The following is a 16994-nucleotide window of genomic DNA, read 5'->3' as shown; positions in this document are numbered from 1 at the left end:
GCGGGCACAGGCGTGGGTGTTCTCGGGCGCGATTATATTACGTTTGATTGTTCGAATCGAAAACGCGAATTGTAGAGTAGAATCACCGTTTTTCTAACACTCGCGTGGGTGTTCGGGCGCGATTAAAGGTCCTACCGTGGACTTCGTTTGATTTCTTCAATATTTCGATGGGGGTACTTCGCGAATTTCGGCTTAACAGTAGAATCTACGTAATTATAACACACACGTGAGTGTCGCGACGCGGTTAGTAGTCTAAGGAGTGCGCTTTGTTTGTTCGAAATTCGGAAAGCACGAATTCGGATGTGCTTAATAATCCGTTATGTCTGAAGCGGACGGTGCAAATGGTGGAGCTATCTGTAAGAGGTGTGCTGTAGCTAAAGCTGCGCATACCCTGTTAGTTAAGAAGCCAGTGCATTGAAGCGGAAAGGTATCGCGGATCGGTATCGCGGAACGCGAATTTTAGAGTAGAGTCACCGTCAGTCCGTGGGTCTCCACATGCAGCAACCTCCACGTGGTGAGACCTGGGTCGGTATACTTGCGATGAATTGATATCTTATGATAAATCATGCAACGCAAGTACTACCGGGCGAGTGGCTGCATATTTTAATGTATTTTCAAAGTCCTTTCAATCTAATTCTTATTAGACACTAAAGTATGAACATTTTATATTGCTAATAATACTTCGAAAATTAAATATTGTAATAATATATAATATAATAATATAATTATAAGAATAATAATAAATAGACAAAAAAATATGTGTATATTCATATATTATATAAAATAATATTTGATATGTAAATATTCAATATTCAATTTTCGTACTAATTAAATTTATTCTTCTTCATACATTTATATAAGGAAATAAATGCGTACCGGCACTACGTCGTATTTGTCACGTATTGCTGCGACAATCATGCCACCATTAAAAAAAAATACAAATATGATTGAACGAGAAGCATGAGTTTTGTGACGACCTCGTTGCAACTGTTACGTTTCCTCTGGCAAGACACATAACTAAACACCTCGGCGCCACTAAACACACAACAACCAAATAAAGTGAGAAACAACAAAGACCCCCAAAAGAAGACGACAAAGACGCCAGGAACCAAGAAAAGTAATCATTCATTCTTTCTTTGATTCTTCTTGAGATCAAAACCATAGCTACTGAGAGTGATTGTCTGATTAAATTGTTGTGTACCTGACAAAGTTAAATAAATATATCACAATTATTGTTTGATGTGTAATATTTCTTTCTACATAGTGGGTTGTCCACGAAAAGTTCACAGTTGACAACCTACTAGTACCATCTATTCTAATCCAAAATAACCCAATCGTTACTCTTGGTAAGAAAAAAGTTTAAAACTGACTTATCGACCGATGTGATAGTGCATAGCGGCGAGATTATTTTTCGTTTACTATTGTAGTTCATATTTTATCCATATCTGTCGCTGAAGTCACTGACACTTCGAACGAAAATTGATGTCTTCTTGAATATAAGTCGATAAAACAGTTCGATATGTTTGATGATATCAACAATTTGGTTAATTTCAAGGAATATAATATAAAAGAAGAAAATTTAAGAATTTAAAATTATGAATATTGGAATTTTTCGTGGTAAAATGTTTTTCATTGTGAAATAAGTATATAAAAAATGAATGTATTTCGTTAGGGTAATCTTTTCCCATAGAAAATTGCGATACGAAATTTGTTGAAAGTGACTCATCGATTTTTGTTTTCCTTGTGTACGAACATTTTCGATAGCAACGGAAAAATGCAAAAGTTCTTACCGATTGTTTTTGATTTGTACATATATTCACACGATCATCATTGGCAGTCATCAAAAAAAAAAAAAAAAAAAAAAAAAAAAAAAAATTTTAGTTTATTTTTTCTTTCTCAATATCACAAACGATATATAATTATTATATTAATTATTTCTTAAACATCTCACTCCATATCTTCATAGAGTTATTATTAATTACAATTAAAATGATGACTTTTACAGAATATTTGGAAAATTATTAAAAAGAAATAAAAATTTTATTACCACTTCGTGTATAAAAATTATTTGTAGGAAATTGTACATCACATATTAACAATTCGAAGGTAATATTTTAAATATTAAGGATATTACAAACGTTTATTATCAAATAAAGAGGATATTTTCGATAAATTATTTGACATATGATGAATAATATCGGTTGATTAACATAAATGAAAAAGCTTTTGTTATCTCGTGTTTTGTCCACAGGTATACGCTTTAATTTTATTGGTATATCAGCCATGTCTACATGGATATCCGCAGACGAACGTATGTTAAAAATAATAAGGAAGATAGTACCAAATTTGACCAATACTAAATATAAAGGTCAAGATGGAAGAATAGGAATATTCGGTGGTAGCTCGGATTATACTGGAGCACCATATTTCACGGCAATGAGTGCTCTTAGAACTGGCGCAGATTTAGTGCATATATTTTGTGTAAAAGATGCTAGTACACCTATTAAATCTTTTAGCCCAGAACCAATTGTACATCCGGTTTTGGATCAATACGATGCTATGAAACATATAAAGCCCTGGTTGGATCGTTTGCATATTATTATCATTGGGCCAGGACTTGGAAGAGATGATAAGATTCTTAAAGTCATAGTTGAATTGATTTCTATCTGCCGTGAATTAAAAAAACCATTGATAATAGACGCAGATGGATTATTCTTAATATTTCAAAAACCTGACATAATCAAGGATTATCCAGATCTAATACTTACACCTAATGCTATGGAATTTAGTCGATTAGCTAAGTCTGTATTAAAAAAATCGATTCAACCTTCTCCAATGGTTAAGCCTGCGGATGTAAAAGAATTGGCGGATACTCTTGGAAAGAATGTTGTCATTTTACATAAAGGAGCAAAAGATATTATAGCGGATGGACATGAAGGCACTGAAACTATATCATGTGGCATGGCTGGTTCCGGACGACGATGCGGTGGTCAAGGAGATCTTTTAGTTGGATCCGTAGCTGTTTTTTGGTGGTGGGCCATTTGTGGTGTAACTTGTGATTCCACTATATCACCTTCGGTATTAGCATGTTACGCAGGATCAAGATTAATTAGAGAATGTAATTCAGCTGCATATAAAATTAAACAAAGAGCCACTTTGACAAGTGATATGTTGGAACAAATACAAAATGTTTTTGCTAGAATTTTTGAAACTCATGGCAACAAGTGAGCTATAAGTTTGAATCGTAAACTCATATATATATATATGTATATTTACAGGCAATTTTTTTATAATTGCATATATATTTCTTAGTACAAACAATTATTTAATGAATTTTTTTTTAAATATATTTCTTAACAAGAAAAAAGTATATATGTATATATGTAATATCCCATCAAAGTTTTGTTAATATTCGTTTTAGAACTTCGTCATTCAATGGGAGAAATCGATTATTGCAAAATGTTGATAATTAAAAACATTGGATCATGTTTAAATGAAATTTTTAGAATACACGAGATATAGTATACTAAAGAATATTAATAAATATAATGTTATTTTATGACAAATTATATCATATGCATGCATTTAGCATTGTTAATATCTTAGATATGGAAAAGTTATAAATAATAAGATTGTCAATAAAATATTTTGTACATTTTATACTCTAAGAGTATTTAAGGAACGAAATAAGATCAGTACATTGGTAATTAAATTTTTAAAGAGAAATCTACTTATATATTCATAATAATGATAATATTGGTAATAATAAAAATATTTTTTTTTTCTTTTTCTTGTTTATACAAAACTTTTAGATTTTGCATGATCATACAAGAATTATAGAAATTTAATGGTCACCCGTACATAAATATTAAGAAGAGAAAAATTTGTCATACAACAACATTTATGTGATTTATCACAAGAAATACATATCTAATATCATTTGTAAGAATGATGCTGTAGATTTCAGCCATGGTAAGCCAATTAATTAAGTACAAATATATTACATCGTACTGCAAATTTTTTATCTGCTACTTATAACCGATATTGTAATCGATTACTTTTCTATTATAATTAATAATTTCATTATTTAACAGATATTTTTAAAAATGTACATTGATCTCCTTCCAAGAGTTCACTCTCTTTTGTGCGTAAGATTAATAATAATAATAATAATAATAATAATAATAATAATAATAATAATGAGTACGTATGATATATAAAAAGGAGAAGAGGTAAAAAGAGATGTGCAACTTGCACATCGTTAAAAGAGAGATTTGGCATTAATATCTTAAAAAATACTGCCTATTTATGTCAAGTATGATGCCCGCTAAAATTTCTTTTTCGAACATCATTCAATTTAAGCCATTAATAATACTAATATCAATAACCTAATTTATCATTTATAGACTACGAATAAAATGTCAGTACCGAAATATGATTTCCCCTTATTAAAAGAGTTGGTGGCATGTCACGAGTTAATGCTTCTAACCATGCCATGTATAAGGGTGCTGACACTGCACCTTTTCTTGGCATTGGTAATGACCTGTAAATTATATTAAATTTAATTAATTATTATCCTCTTTTAGACAATATCACCATCGGACTAAAACTATCATGAATAATAACGTACATTACTACTAATGTGGATTGACTTGAATTCTCCAAAAGTAATTCTCGAAGTCTCAATTGTCGATTAGTTTTGTCTCGTAATGTTTGTAATTCAAGATCAGTGACGCAGCAATCTAGAAAAAAAGATTTCATTGATGATTTCGCTAGATAATCATTTTATTTATGATTATATATATATATGATAAATGATCAAACCTGAATTATCGGTAGGATCATTTCTTTGAAAATCAGATATAAGTTTATCAAAGAAATTTTTTGTATCCTGTCGGGGAGCAATACTGATATCATCTACCATTTTTAAACTCGTATATTTGATTCGAAATTTAGCCATGATTTCAGCCATTCTGTAGATAAAACAAATCTTTGAAGCAAAAATATAAAAAAGACGGATTAGTATAAGTATTGAAAAAAAAAAAAAGAAAAAAAAATCTTACTCCTTCTCTTGAGCCTCAATCTCTTGTTTGTGATTGGCCAAAGCAAAGATTCTCATCTTACAATGTTCCCAATTAGAACGTGTACTGATAATATATGGCAAAAGAATTGTCAAACCTAATGAAATGGAACAGAATTGCATAGAGTATAAAGAATGATCTTTCATAATTTAATAATGAATATTTATTTCTTGGATTACCTCCATCATCGTAAAGCCACCATACGTCAATTACTCCTTTCTTATGTTTTTTTTGGAAAATTGTCATGTGTTCTGGCAACACTGGCATTCCATTTCGTTTTTCACTAAAATATGAAGAAATCATGCTGTATAATATAACATGTGTGTGCGCGCGCGTGCTCGCATACTGTTTGTGTATACTTTTCTTTTTTTTTTTTTTTTTTCCCCTGAAAATATTTGAAATTCACGATAACAAATATTTGAAACTTACGAAAGTAATTTATCAGTAGCTTGTTTTTTCTTCTGTTTAATATGGTCACGTGCATTCCAATGAGTAGGAGATTCTCTAATTATATTTGGTCCCTCCACTATAGTAAATTGTGTTCCTACTCATAGATACAATGAAAATATTGATAATTATATTGTTCAATGTAATATTTAAATATAATACATACCAAGATAAGATCTAAATTACATACCTATAGTTGGTACACTTTGTACTCTTGGTATTTGACTACTCATTGAGAGATCGCTATCAGCGTGCATCAATGTAGTACCAGTTAAGTCGTAACTACTTTGTGCTAAAGTACCATGTTCTTCGTCTACCACAGTAGAACCTATTTCGGAACAATCCAAACCATCTTCGATACGTAGGATTGCAACAGCCAATTTGTGATCGAAAGCATTGCTAAAATGACAAAAGAAATAATGAAATTGTTAAGAGAAAAAAAAATTTATCGAGTAGAAATATTATAATGATAATGAGATTATTTTTTTTTTTTATTACTGAAGAACGTTGAAATATTCTTGAAGATCTTTATGATTACAAGTCGACCAATGAGTTTTGTAACCCATTAAGACAACATTTGGAGCTAACTTTCCTACTCCTGTTGCTTGCATCAATGCTGATGCACCTCTTTCCAAATTTAAATCTTCTACAACGTGATAAAATGACTTGATTCTGTGTCTATGCAACCAGGCATATCCATTCCTTAAACGTACAGATCTTAATCGATACGACAAACGTGTCTGTAAAAACATAAAATGTGTAAAAGTGATCATTATATTTTTCTAAAAGATTTACATTTTTTAAATCCAAATTTATATCTATGATTTATTTTTAATGAATATATTAATATATTTTTAAAACATTTTAATTTCGATCATTATTATTAAAAGTTAATTAAATGATTATTTATTAAAAGTTAGATTTAAATGGAAAAATATAACATGATATTTTTTACACTATCATTGAACAAGCAAAACTTGATAGAACATATCGAAATAAATTATTTGCAATCAATGAATTAATCGATCATGATTTATCTCACAAACATTATTAATCAATCGATACTTAACTGTTATAGATCATACGACAAAATACTTACTTGACATATTTCCCCAGATATTAACAAGGAATTATTTTTCGTAATAAGATTTGCCAAATATAAAAGAGCCGGTCTCGTACCAGGATGTCCAGTAAGAGCCAAGATTTGCGGAGCATAATTTTTCACATGTTCATCGATAGAATTCAATCTACAAATATATAATTCAAATATATACAAAATATTTATTCGATTAATTTGAAATAAAAAAATATTTGTAATCGGGAGATACAAATTTACCTATAGACGATAGATAACGCAGTTTTATAAGTTTGAGCTTGAGTACTGCTACCCCAGTTAACATCAGGCTTACGATATACAACAATCAGGTATAATGCGAAGATAATAACGAATGTTATTAACGAAGTTACCCAATCGATGAAATACATAATGCTTACGCAAACGATGAAACCAAATAGAGATAACCAGGTGTTGTAATACTGTAGATAACGATTAATCATTAATTAGGATTAATCAGGTATTTTATCTTTCAATAAGAATTTTCAATTGTGTTGAATTTTTCTTCTTCTGTTTTTTTTTTTTTTTTTTTTTTACTTTTTTTATTAAACAAACGTACCCTGAAGGTAGGTCGCCATCCAAGTGGTCGAATAAGCGCGGCGTGAAATGCACAGAAATTAATGAGAGCATAGGATGCTAAATAAAAGTTTGATATTAACGGTGCTACTGCATTGAGATTGGCTAAAAGTCAAAATGATTTGTTAAGTTATTATATAGCTAGTAATATATATTTCTATCTTTTTATATATATATATATAATATATGAATATTATACATAGCTAAATAATAGTATTACATGACAAATATTATATCAACCGATCGCTTACCTATCATAAGGAATACAAACGCAACAAGAAACGTAAGTCCATATCCTCTGTATGGTTCGCCAGATTTACCATATCCTTTACTAAAATATATCAATCCAGGATATATTCTATCTTGACCTAATGCTTGGATTAATCTTGGTACTGATAATAGATTTGTTAATGCAGTTGAAAGTGTTGCAGCAAAACAGCCAGCATATATGAGTGGTCCCCAAAGTGACATTAGTTGCATGACCTACACAGATAATAATTAATGAACAATTTTATAAATCATTATATATATATATATTTTTTTTTGTAAATTGCTAAAAAGAAATCGAAGGATATTTTTTCTTTAACGACTTACCGAATAACTATTATGAAGTCCATATAAACAATTACTTTGAGAAATACACTGAACGGTACCATTTACTCCAATGATACCATTGGCATCTCTCAATGCTGCTCCACCAGCAAAATACACAAAAGTGACATAACTTATCATAGATATTAAAAGTGCTAAAAGTGTTCCAATAGGTATACTATTTCCTGGATTTTTCAAATCTCCCGAAATATTTGCACCAGCCTGTATGCCAGTTACCGAAGGGAAAAAAATTGCGAAAACCGAAAAGAATGTTTGATTGGTGTTCTCAGAAAATCGATAATCCGAGCCCCAATTCTCCTTAAATACCTCCCCTGGAAAATTAAAGAGAAAAGAAAAATTTTATACGTTGCACGACGACAGAAATAAATCAAGCGTATATACGAAGGATGGATCAAAAGTTTTTAGATGGATCAAAGTGATTTTAAAGATTAATTGATCTTTTTCATGACTTTTTAAGCGAGTTTGTTAGACTTCTTATAGTTTTACAATCTAAGAAAAAAAAAACCAATTAATCCAAGAAGTCTCGAAGAAGAATAATTGATTTTTGAAATCATTTAGGAACTCTTAGCTCAGTCTTAGAAACTTTTAGCTCACCTTGTATATATATATATATATACACATACATACATATATATACACATATACAGACTGTATTACATATGTACAATATATGTAATACACATAATATATGTAAATATAATTAATGAAATGAAATAAATGAAAATATATAAATGATATAATATTACAGGAAAAGCCAATGAATCCGTGAGAGATTTGTTCTTGATTTTTCGGGCCAACGATAGTACCAATTAAAAAGTCAAAAATAGCCGCTACGATGACTGCGATAAGGAAGTTCTGGGCCTAATAAATATATAAAAAATAAAAAATATGTAAAAATATACTGTCAAATTGAATTAGATTACACATAAAAAAAAAAAAAGAAGAATAATAATTAAATTATCAATTTCAAAACGAAGATAAAAGAACCAAAGAACGAACGAAGGAATGAACAAACGAAAGAACTTACCTTTGATTCCCATTCCATACCAATAGCACAAATCAATATCATCACTATAAGAGCAATAGTACCAATAATTCTAACATCCTGTATTCCATTATCTATTATTTTAAGATCATGTTCCTTGAGTAGATCATTCATGGAATCACAGAAACCAATTGTGTTCATGGATGCCGCAACTGCATTCGCAAATGCAAAAACTATTCCAACAGATGCACCAAACTCAGGTCCAAGTGATCGAGAGATGATGAAGTATATACCACCTGCAAAATTATTATTTCGATATAATGAGATAATTGAGAACGGAAAGAGAGAGAGAGAGAGAGAGAGAGAGAGAGAGAGAGAGAGAGAGAGGAATGAAAATTTATTTTCTCTAAACAAACTAAAAAGGATTAGAAAATAATATTATATATTATATATATATAAATTTCAACAATAAAATTTATTAAAAAAAATTGCTATACCTGTTAAATTGGAAAAAAATAAAAGAAATAAAAAAATAAAAAAATGCATAAATAATATCTTAAATTGAATAATAAAATTTGATAAATAATGTTACAAATTGCTTATATTAAATATATACGTATAATGGCACTCCTATTTCAAAAAAAGAAAAAGGGAAAGAAATAACGATAGCAATTGTGTAAACCAACACACCTCCCTTTACTTCCCCATTAGTGCTAATTGCACTTAGGCTTAATGTCGTGATGACACACACCGCTGCCGATATTCCTATAATGATAGTACTCTGTAATATACCAGCTTGTGCTACGACCCATGAGAGCCTTAGAAAAAGCATAACCCCCCATATATTTAAAAGACATGGTATTAAAACTCCTTGGATCCATCCTAATTTAATTCCACCGGTATAAATTTGCGAGCCAGTTCCAATTTGTCCTGTCTCGACGTTTGGATCCTGAAAAATATATTATAAGTTTAACAAAGGTATTTACAGATTTAATATTACGATTATATTTATCGGGGATAAAGAGTATAAGGGTTGATATTAAATCCTTAAAGGTTGTAACATTTATTGTATGATTGTATTATCTACACAGTGGAGAACCTTTCGTCAGACTTGTTAAGGGGTTTAACATTGTCTCTTGGCATTTAATAATAACAAAACAATCTTACCTATCCTGATCAATTCTTTATTGCTACATAAACTCAATATATCTATTCTACTTCAATATACCTACCCTATCCTATCCTATTCCATTATTCTCTTTATAGGGGTCGAGTAAATCAATAGAAATATCACTAAAGTCGAATGATCGTTGGATAGCAAATGATAGTGTTCATACCTTTATCAAATTTCCTTCGTGTAAGGTACTTAAAGATGGTCTCTTCGCACGACGACTTAATCTGTAAAATGTATATTAATTGTATAACGATAGATCCTCATATGTTATATGATTTTTTATATATCCATTACGTAAGTCATTATAATAATTATTTAATTGTGAGTTCTCTTTTGTTATTCGTCTTTTTTCTTTCTTTTCTTTTTGTAGTATCTTGTTAAAATCAGTATTCCTATTATAATTATCTTATTGTTGGAATAATTACAAGATATACAAGATATTACTAATTAATATATCGTGTTATTTATTCGATTTAATAAATTTTTTATCCGTTCGGAATGACCTTAATTTTTCTTTCTTTTTTCTCTGTATTCATGTTAATTCTATTTTTTATTAATCAAAGCATTCGATATTTATGAATTATTATCGATTTGATTAAGTCAAAAAGGTTCGATAAAGCTAAAAGAGAGATAGATATTAGCGAATATTTACAATTAGGCACGGTTGATTAAAACGTTAGATAAATATTTATTTTACGTAATAAATCGTATATCATCGTACGTGTAAATTATTAAAATTTTATTCAAATGATATAAATTATTAATTAGCTTCGCCTCATAATAATTTTATCTATTATTTCCTTTTTCACGGATATCGTTCTGAATAATTTCGTACCTCATTAACATTTCATTATCTCCATAACAATTATATCAAGTAATTTTTAGACAAATTTAATTCGTATTAATAAATAAATAACTTTATTCTTTAATAATTTATATTATTAATAATTTTTATGAAAATCATTTTTAATAATTTTAATCATCGTTATTCTTATAATAAGTATTATATTATTAATTTGGATGAGAATAATCGTTTAATAATTTTTAAAATTATAATTTTTGCGAATTGTAGTTTATGTAGATACCTGTAATGGTCCATACGTGGAACAACATCCCAGAGGCCGCTCACGTTCAACGTCATCGGAGATCTTTTATTATTTTCATTCCCTCCTGTCGTATCATCCTTGGCATTTTTATTTTGGAGTCGGCTCTCCATTTCGTTTTTTCTAAAGAAAAATGAAGAAGAATATGATCAAGAAGAAGAAAAAAAAAAATTGATCATTTTTTATTTACTCGCAAAATCTTCGAGAGATCAAAATTTCGAAAATGGCCGCCATTTTCTCTCTCTCTCTCTCTCTCTCTCTCTCTCTCTTTGGATCTCTATTTTCTTTTATAAATAATTTTTATTTTAATGATAATATAAATAATAATAAAAAATAAATATATGCACACATAATTTGTTTTAAAATTGTCATATTCGTAAATGAGACGTTTTAGTCATTTCTTTTTTTTTTTTTTTTGCTTTTTTAATGACTATGCGACGCTAATAGCGTTTGATAACTAACGAGAAAGACATGTTTATTTCTTTTTTGGTTTTTCATTCCGGATTTTTTTCTGTTTATTTTCCTCTATTTTTCTTCTTCTTAATCTTTTTATTTATTACTTATTTATTTTTTTTAACGTAATAATACATTCAGAAATCATATTGGTATCGACGAGAAACATAATCGATATAAAAAAATGTATAAATAATAAAGTATAATCGGATGAATTTTTTATTTCTTTTTTTTTTCAGAATGACTTCTATTATAAACGACAGCTGATAACCGATGAGGAAGTATTTTTTTTCTCTTATTACAAGATCATTTGCGTTATTTACATTATTGTTTGTTTTTTTTTTCCTTTCGAACACGATTATGCATTCGATATTAACATGAATAATTTAGAAAATACTGACTGATCAATTGACAAGAGAAAGATCCATACGAGATAAGTCTCGGTTCCCATAAGACAAAGTTCCTACCACGATTATATAAATTAATATTATATAATAAATTTCATTTATTATATCTGTTTCATTTATATATATATATATATATATATATATATATATATATATATATATATATATACATATAAAATTTTTATTTCTATATTTGAGACATAGCAGATGTCACAAATTGTTGTCAATAGATCATTAATATCGTCGTAAATCAAATTTGCCTAGTGTATTTCTCACTTAATCATTTGCGATTATCAATCGAATATACATTGTAAACAATCGATTTATTTCGATTGAAGGGTCCCAAAAATTTTCTAAAGTTTCATATCATCTCTTGAAGGTTAAATATGATTTCTAATATACACCATAGTGATCGCAAACGTACGATAGAAAAATAACATAAGACAAAGCAATTGAAAGGCGTGATATTATTTCTAAGCCAACAGTGAGACCTTTCCCTTTATGAGATCACATTCGAAGGCGAGTCGTGAAACGAAGTCAGTGGTATCAAATGATATCTTTTTAATTAATCGAATTGATGATTTACATGAGTTTAATAGAATGGTATGTGCATATGTGTCTATTCGTTTGTAATTCGTCCGTGACTCTCACTCTCTCTCTTATTTATATATGGTTTCTTTTTTTTTTCTTTCTTTATTTTTTTTTTTTTTTTAACTGATCGTCGACGAATTCATATCTTTTAAAAGCCAATTGATATAATCTTCTTCATTGTTATCATTGAAAAAAATTCTTTTATAAATTTACATACGTACGCGCACAGACATATACACACATACAATTCTTTTTATCGATAATTTCGACAAAACGTTTTTTCCATTCGAATATATTTCAATTCATTATTTATTTCGAAATTTCGAGAGCCCATCGCACACATATCCCCTTCCATATATCTTACTGTCCCTAAAAAAGACCTAATCGAAAAGCGTTTGTGTTATCATTCGAGAAGAATGACTTCGATATCAATGAACACAGTTTTTATTTTTTCTCTATAGATCTTATCTCGCATGAAGATCATTGCGAGAAACGATTAAATCGCCTACTTAGATCGTTATCGCATTGATGTTATTTCAAAAATTGTTAGTAATATATACGTAGAATGCATTTGGAGTGCAGGCGAATGTAAAAAGATCTTTTTCAAAAAATATAAAAAAGTCATTTTCCTTCTCCTTCTCCCTCTTTGAAAAGAAAAAGAAAAAAAAAATAGAACCGATGTTTCACTAAGCACACGTCCATACATATTAACGACTCTAAAATTGTACTGGCCGATAGCAACATTTGAAAGTCTAAGATTAGATTTTCGCCAATCGTACTTTTTCACGTACATAAAAAAAGAAGAAAAAACACGAATAATATATTTACTTAAAAAAAAAAAAAATAAAGAATATTTCCCAAAAACTGGAAAAGTTTCAAATTTCTCAGAAAACAAAAAAAAGAAAAAAAAAGACAATTAATTACAAGGTCTCGTTTATCGTTCTGTCAATTAATAAAAACAAACGAACGGTTTCATTGATTTTGCCGACACCTAATGAAATATTTTATATTTAAATAAAAATAAAATGAAATAAAAAATCTATATACATATATATATATATATATATATATATATATATATATATATATATATATATATATGGGGTCTATGTATATATGTGTACATATATATATATATATATATATATATTTATGTATATATATATAAATGATAAGAGGAGTTTCACTCGAAGATGACGCTCGACTATGATGATAGTTGTTTTAACACTAACATAGATCCTTTCTAGGAACACAGTATAACGACGCACAGTAGCAACGCATCAATAATCAACATCAAGTAAAAGCGCACTAAAACGGGAAATGTGTATATGAAATAGGACATGATTATTTCTAAATTTCAGTATATATATCATATGTATATGTGTGTGTGTGTGTGTGTGTGTGTGTGTGTATCAGAATAGAAAGAAAGATAGAAGTAAGTGTATGATTAAAGTAATATATGTCGAACTAAACAACTTAATGTAGTAAAAGATAAAAGATAAACATAATAATGCACACGCGTATATATATACACACATATACACCGAGAATCTGATGTTGTATAGGTCGCGAAGAAGCCGAAAAAAAGGAAAAAAAAAAAAGAAAAAAAAAAAGAAAAAAAAAAAGAAAAAACAATAACGAATATGATTATTACTAACGATGACGAAAATGGAGAGCACGTAAAGGATACCGTAGGACAGACGAATGTGTAGCACGGCGAATAAACAGCGAATAGAAGGAACGCGTGAACTTGAATCACCCGCGAAAGCGCGAGGAAGCGCGCCGCTCTTTTCTCTGAATTTGCTCCCCACTCCAAGCGACGTTGCGCAAAACGGCAGCGCACTAACTGTGGCCACGCGCATGCGCGCACCCTTTCGTCATACACACGATGCACACGACGCACACGACCCTTCGTCTTCTCTTCCATCCATATATATTAATTCTTTCAACGTGCAATGTGTAATTTGCTTTTTCTCTTCCTTATTCTCTTTTTTGTTTTTTTTTTGTTTTTTGTTTTTTGTCTTTCTAACAACGTGTTCTTATATGCACTTATTTCATGTACCGACAAGTCTTGTATATTATATGTGAATGAGAGAGAGAGAGAGAGAGAGAGAGAGAGAGAGAGAGAGAGAGAGAACATTTATGAGTTTTAATTAAAAATAAACATTTAATCGCTTTGGTTATAATTTTAGTATAAAAAATTTTTAATTGAATATCGTCGTTTTGTTTCATTTCTCGACGAAGTTAATTCTCATTAATTCCTTTTTTCTTCCGTAATTTTTGTTGTTTTTTTTTTTTTTGTTTCTTTGTTTTATTTTTATGTACGATCATCCATCATACGTTATCTTTTCCTTTGTAATTAATGTTTCTTTTCTTTTTTTCTTTCCTTTTTTTTTTCTTTTTTTCTCACATTTATATTGATTTTTCTAAAATATCGTAAAGTACATATAACCATAAGATTTCGCGATCATATACTTTATTGTTTTGACATTTATATAACCGGTTTTTACCGCTTAGACGAGAAGATAGGTGGCATCTCGAATCGTTAATTAAATCCTATAGTCGTAATGTTCGTTCGTGAAAATTCTATCTATTCGTATGAGATAAGACGGCTTCAATTGTGCTTCTTTTTAAAGGCCATTGTAACGTCAGAGAGACAGAGACAGAGAGAGAGAGAGAGAGAGAGAGAGAGAGAGAGAGAGAGAGAGAGAGAGAGAGAGAGAGAGAGAGAGAGAGAAAGAGAAAGAGAGAGATATACTTTCGAAAACTAGGTGAAGGATATAAATTTGAATTTTGTTGAACGACTGAAAAAATTCCTCATTTGTTTTTGATCTCTCTCTCTCTCTCTCTTTTTCTTCTTACGTATTTAATTGTCATTATCGTGTTTACTTATCAAGCAGAATAAATCAAATTGATCAAATATTTATTACGATTAGGATAATCTAATCAGAAAAAGAAGAAGAAGAATATATATATATATATATATGTACATACATATCTTCAACGTATGCGATTGAATCAATAAAAAAAATGAAAAAGTATAGTAAACAAGGTAACTCTAGGAATTGAAACAGAGTTTGTAAAAAGCATTTTCCATTTATCGTTTAAATCGTGAAATAGTTAGTTGATAATATTTAGATTGCTCGTGTGCGTATGTAGCAGCATGAGACGGAATTAGCTCAATTAGCATTCTTTGACGGAAAAGCAAAATATTCCGGTAAGAACCCGACTCGGATTCTTGTTCTCGCTCTAGCAAGAACGGCACAAATACACCATCGATATTATTGATGATAGAGTAGAGAGAGAGAGAAAGAGAGAGAGAGAGAGAGAGAGAGAGAGAGAAAGAGAGAGGGAGAGAGAGAGAGAGAGAAAAAAAAAGGAGAATAAGAAAGAATCTATTTCCAGAAATCTCTTAAATCTTATTCTCCGAAATATTCTTTCGTCCGAAAAATTAGATACGTTAAATCGTACGTATATGTAATTTATTGTACATATGTTACATATTAGGTATATTAAATACTTCTCTCTCTCTCTCTTTTTTTTTTCTCACTTATATGATATTACTTATCTTATTATATTTAAATTTATTATTCTCGTTTTAATTAATTTACTTAAATATATGCACATCTATTTAGCTATATAAAATTTAGTATATCTCTTTTATAATACAGAATATATATATATATATATATATATATATATATATATATATATATATATATATATATATATATATAATATAATATATGTTATGTAACAAATAAATAAAAAAAAATATATATATATATATATATATATATATATATGTACAAATAGATACTTCCTATTTATGTAGATAAATAGATATAAAATGATCTCTCTATCTATTATATAAATTATATAAATAATTATATTATCTTCTTTGTTACTAGCAATATTTAATATACTGTAAATATCTATTATATCTGTTTTATTTATTATTATTTTCTTTATTTATTATTATTATTATTTATTATTTTTTTCTTTTTACTTCTAACTTTTATATATATTCTGTACATTTAAGCTATTACAAGGGATCACATCTTTAGTAATAAATCTGCTAAGCTTTTTTCATCTCTTCTCTCTCTCTCTCTCTCTCTCTCTCTCTTTTATTCATTATATTCACATACGTATGTATTATCACATGTGATACGTATTTGAAATATTCCTATATATGAAATATAATTCTATATATATGAAGATCGTTATCTTAGAAACCATATTTTGATATTATAAATTATACATAATCAACTTGACAATGGTAATTACGTATAATTAAATATATATATATATATATATATATATATATATATATATATATATATATATATATGTCATCTACCATCGCTCGCATAAGAGAAAAAGAGAGAGGGAGAAAATGGGAAAACAGATCACGTGTGATAAGATAAGATGATCCGACTAATAATTATTAT

General features: G+C 28.8%; 2 protein-coding genes across 14 annotated transcripts in view; one reads left to right on the top strand and one right to left on the bottom strand.

Moving 5' to 3' along the window:
• The first annotated feature begins 1472 nt into the window (after positions 1-1472).
• LOC124957916 (ATP-dependent (S)-NAD(P)H-hydrate dehydratase) lies at positions 1473-8893 on the top strand. 6 transcript variants are annotated; one of them, XR_007103773.1, is made up of 4 exons: positions 1473-1617; positions 2252-3224; positions 3422-3972; positions 8579-8893. XR_007103773.1 is itself a non-coding variant. In XM_047515460.1 (4 exons), exons 3-4 carry the CDS (start codon positions 2284-2286, stop codon positions 3471-3473), a joined length of 993 nt encoding a protein of 330 aa, XP_047371416.1. In that variant the 5' UTR covers positions 1489-1617; positions 2006-2106; positions 2252-2283; the 3' UTR covers positions 3474-4095. The 6 variants fall into 6 exon arrangements, 3 of the variants coding, with proteins under 3 accessions (XP_047371414.1, XP_047371415.1, XP_047371416.1); XR_007103772.1 differs by lacking the exon at positions 8579-8893 and adding an exon at positions 4095-5683; XR_007103771.1 differs by lacking the exon at positions 8579-8893 and having other exon boundaries at positions 3422-3703; positions 3813-4095.
• LOC124957915 (bumetanide-sensitive sodium-(potassium)-chloride cotransporter) overlaps positions 4289-16994 on the bottom strand; it is a 15337-nt gene continuing 2631 nt past the window's right edge. For 2 of the 8 annotated variants that reach the window (XM_047515457.1, XM_047515453.1), the window contains exons 2-19: positions 11075-11215; positions 10153-10213; positions 9506-9764; positions 8858-9111; positions 8577-8691; positions 7813-8141; positions 7470-7701; positions 7202-7323; positions 6865-7064; positions 6628-6775; positions 6027-6268; positions 5719-5927; positions 5511-5628; positions 5261-5364; positions 5064-5178; positions 4825-4973; positions 4631-4742; positions 4289-4543 (exon numbers count right to left, since the gene is read on the bottom strand). In XM_047515457.1, the coding sequence (XP_047371413.1) occupies positions 4408-4543; positions 4631-4742; positions 4825-4973; positions 5064-5178; positions 5261-5364; positions 5511-5628; positions 5719-5927; positions 6027-6268; positions 6628-6775; positions 6865-7064; positions 7202-7323; positions 7470-7701; positions 7813-8141; positions 8577-8691; positions 8858-9111; positions 9506-9764; positions 10153-10213; positions 11075-11205 (3036 nt within the window). In that variant the 5' untranslated portion in view covers positions 11206-11215 and the 3' untranslated portion in view covers positions 4289-4407. Of the gene's footprint in view, positions 4544-4630; positions 4743-4824; positions 4991-5063; positions 5179-5260; positions 5365-5510; positions 5629-5718; positions 5928-6026; positions 6269-6627; positions 6776-6864; positions 7065-7201; positions 7324-7469; positions 7702-7812; positions 8142-8576; positions 8692-8857; positions 9112-9505; positions 9765-10152; positions 10214-11074; positions 11216-13775; positions 13852-14201; positions 14618-16994 lie in introns of those variants that run through there. The other 6 variants (XM_047515455.1, XM_047515456.1, XM_047515450.1 and 3 more) reach the window with 6 other exon arrangements.

This window comes from Vespa velutina, chromosome 2 (assembly GCF_912470025.1).
Source record: "Vespa velutina chromosome 2, iVesVel2.1, whole genome shotgun sequence".
Classification (NCBI taxonomy): Eukaryota; Metazoa; Arthropoda; class Insecta; order Hymenoptera; family Vespidae; genus Vespa; species Vespa velutina.
Note: the sequence above shows the minus strand (reverse complement) of the source record. Positions and strands in the feature narration are given on the sequence as shown.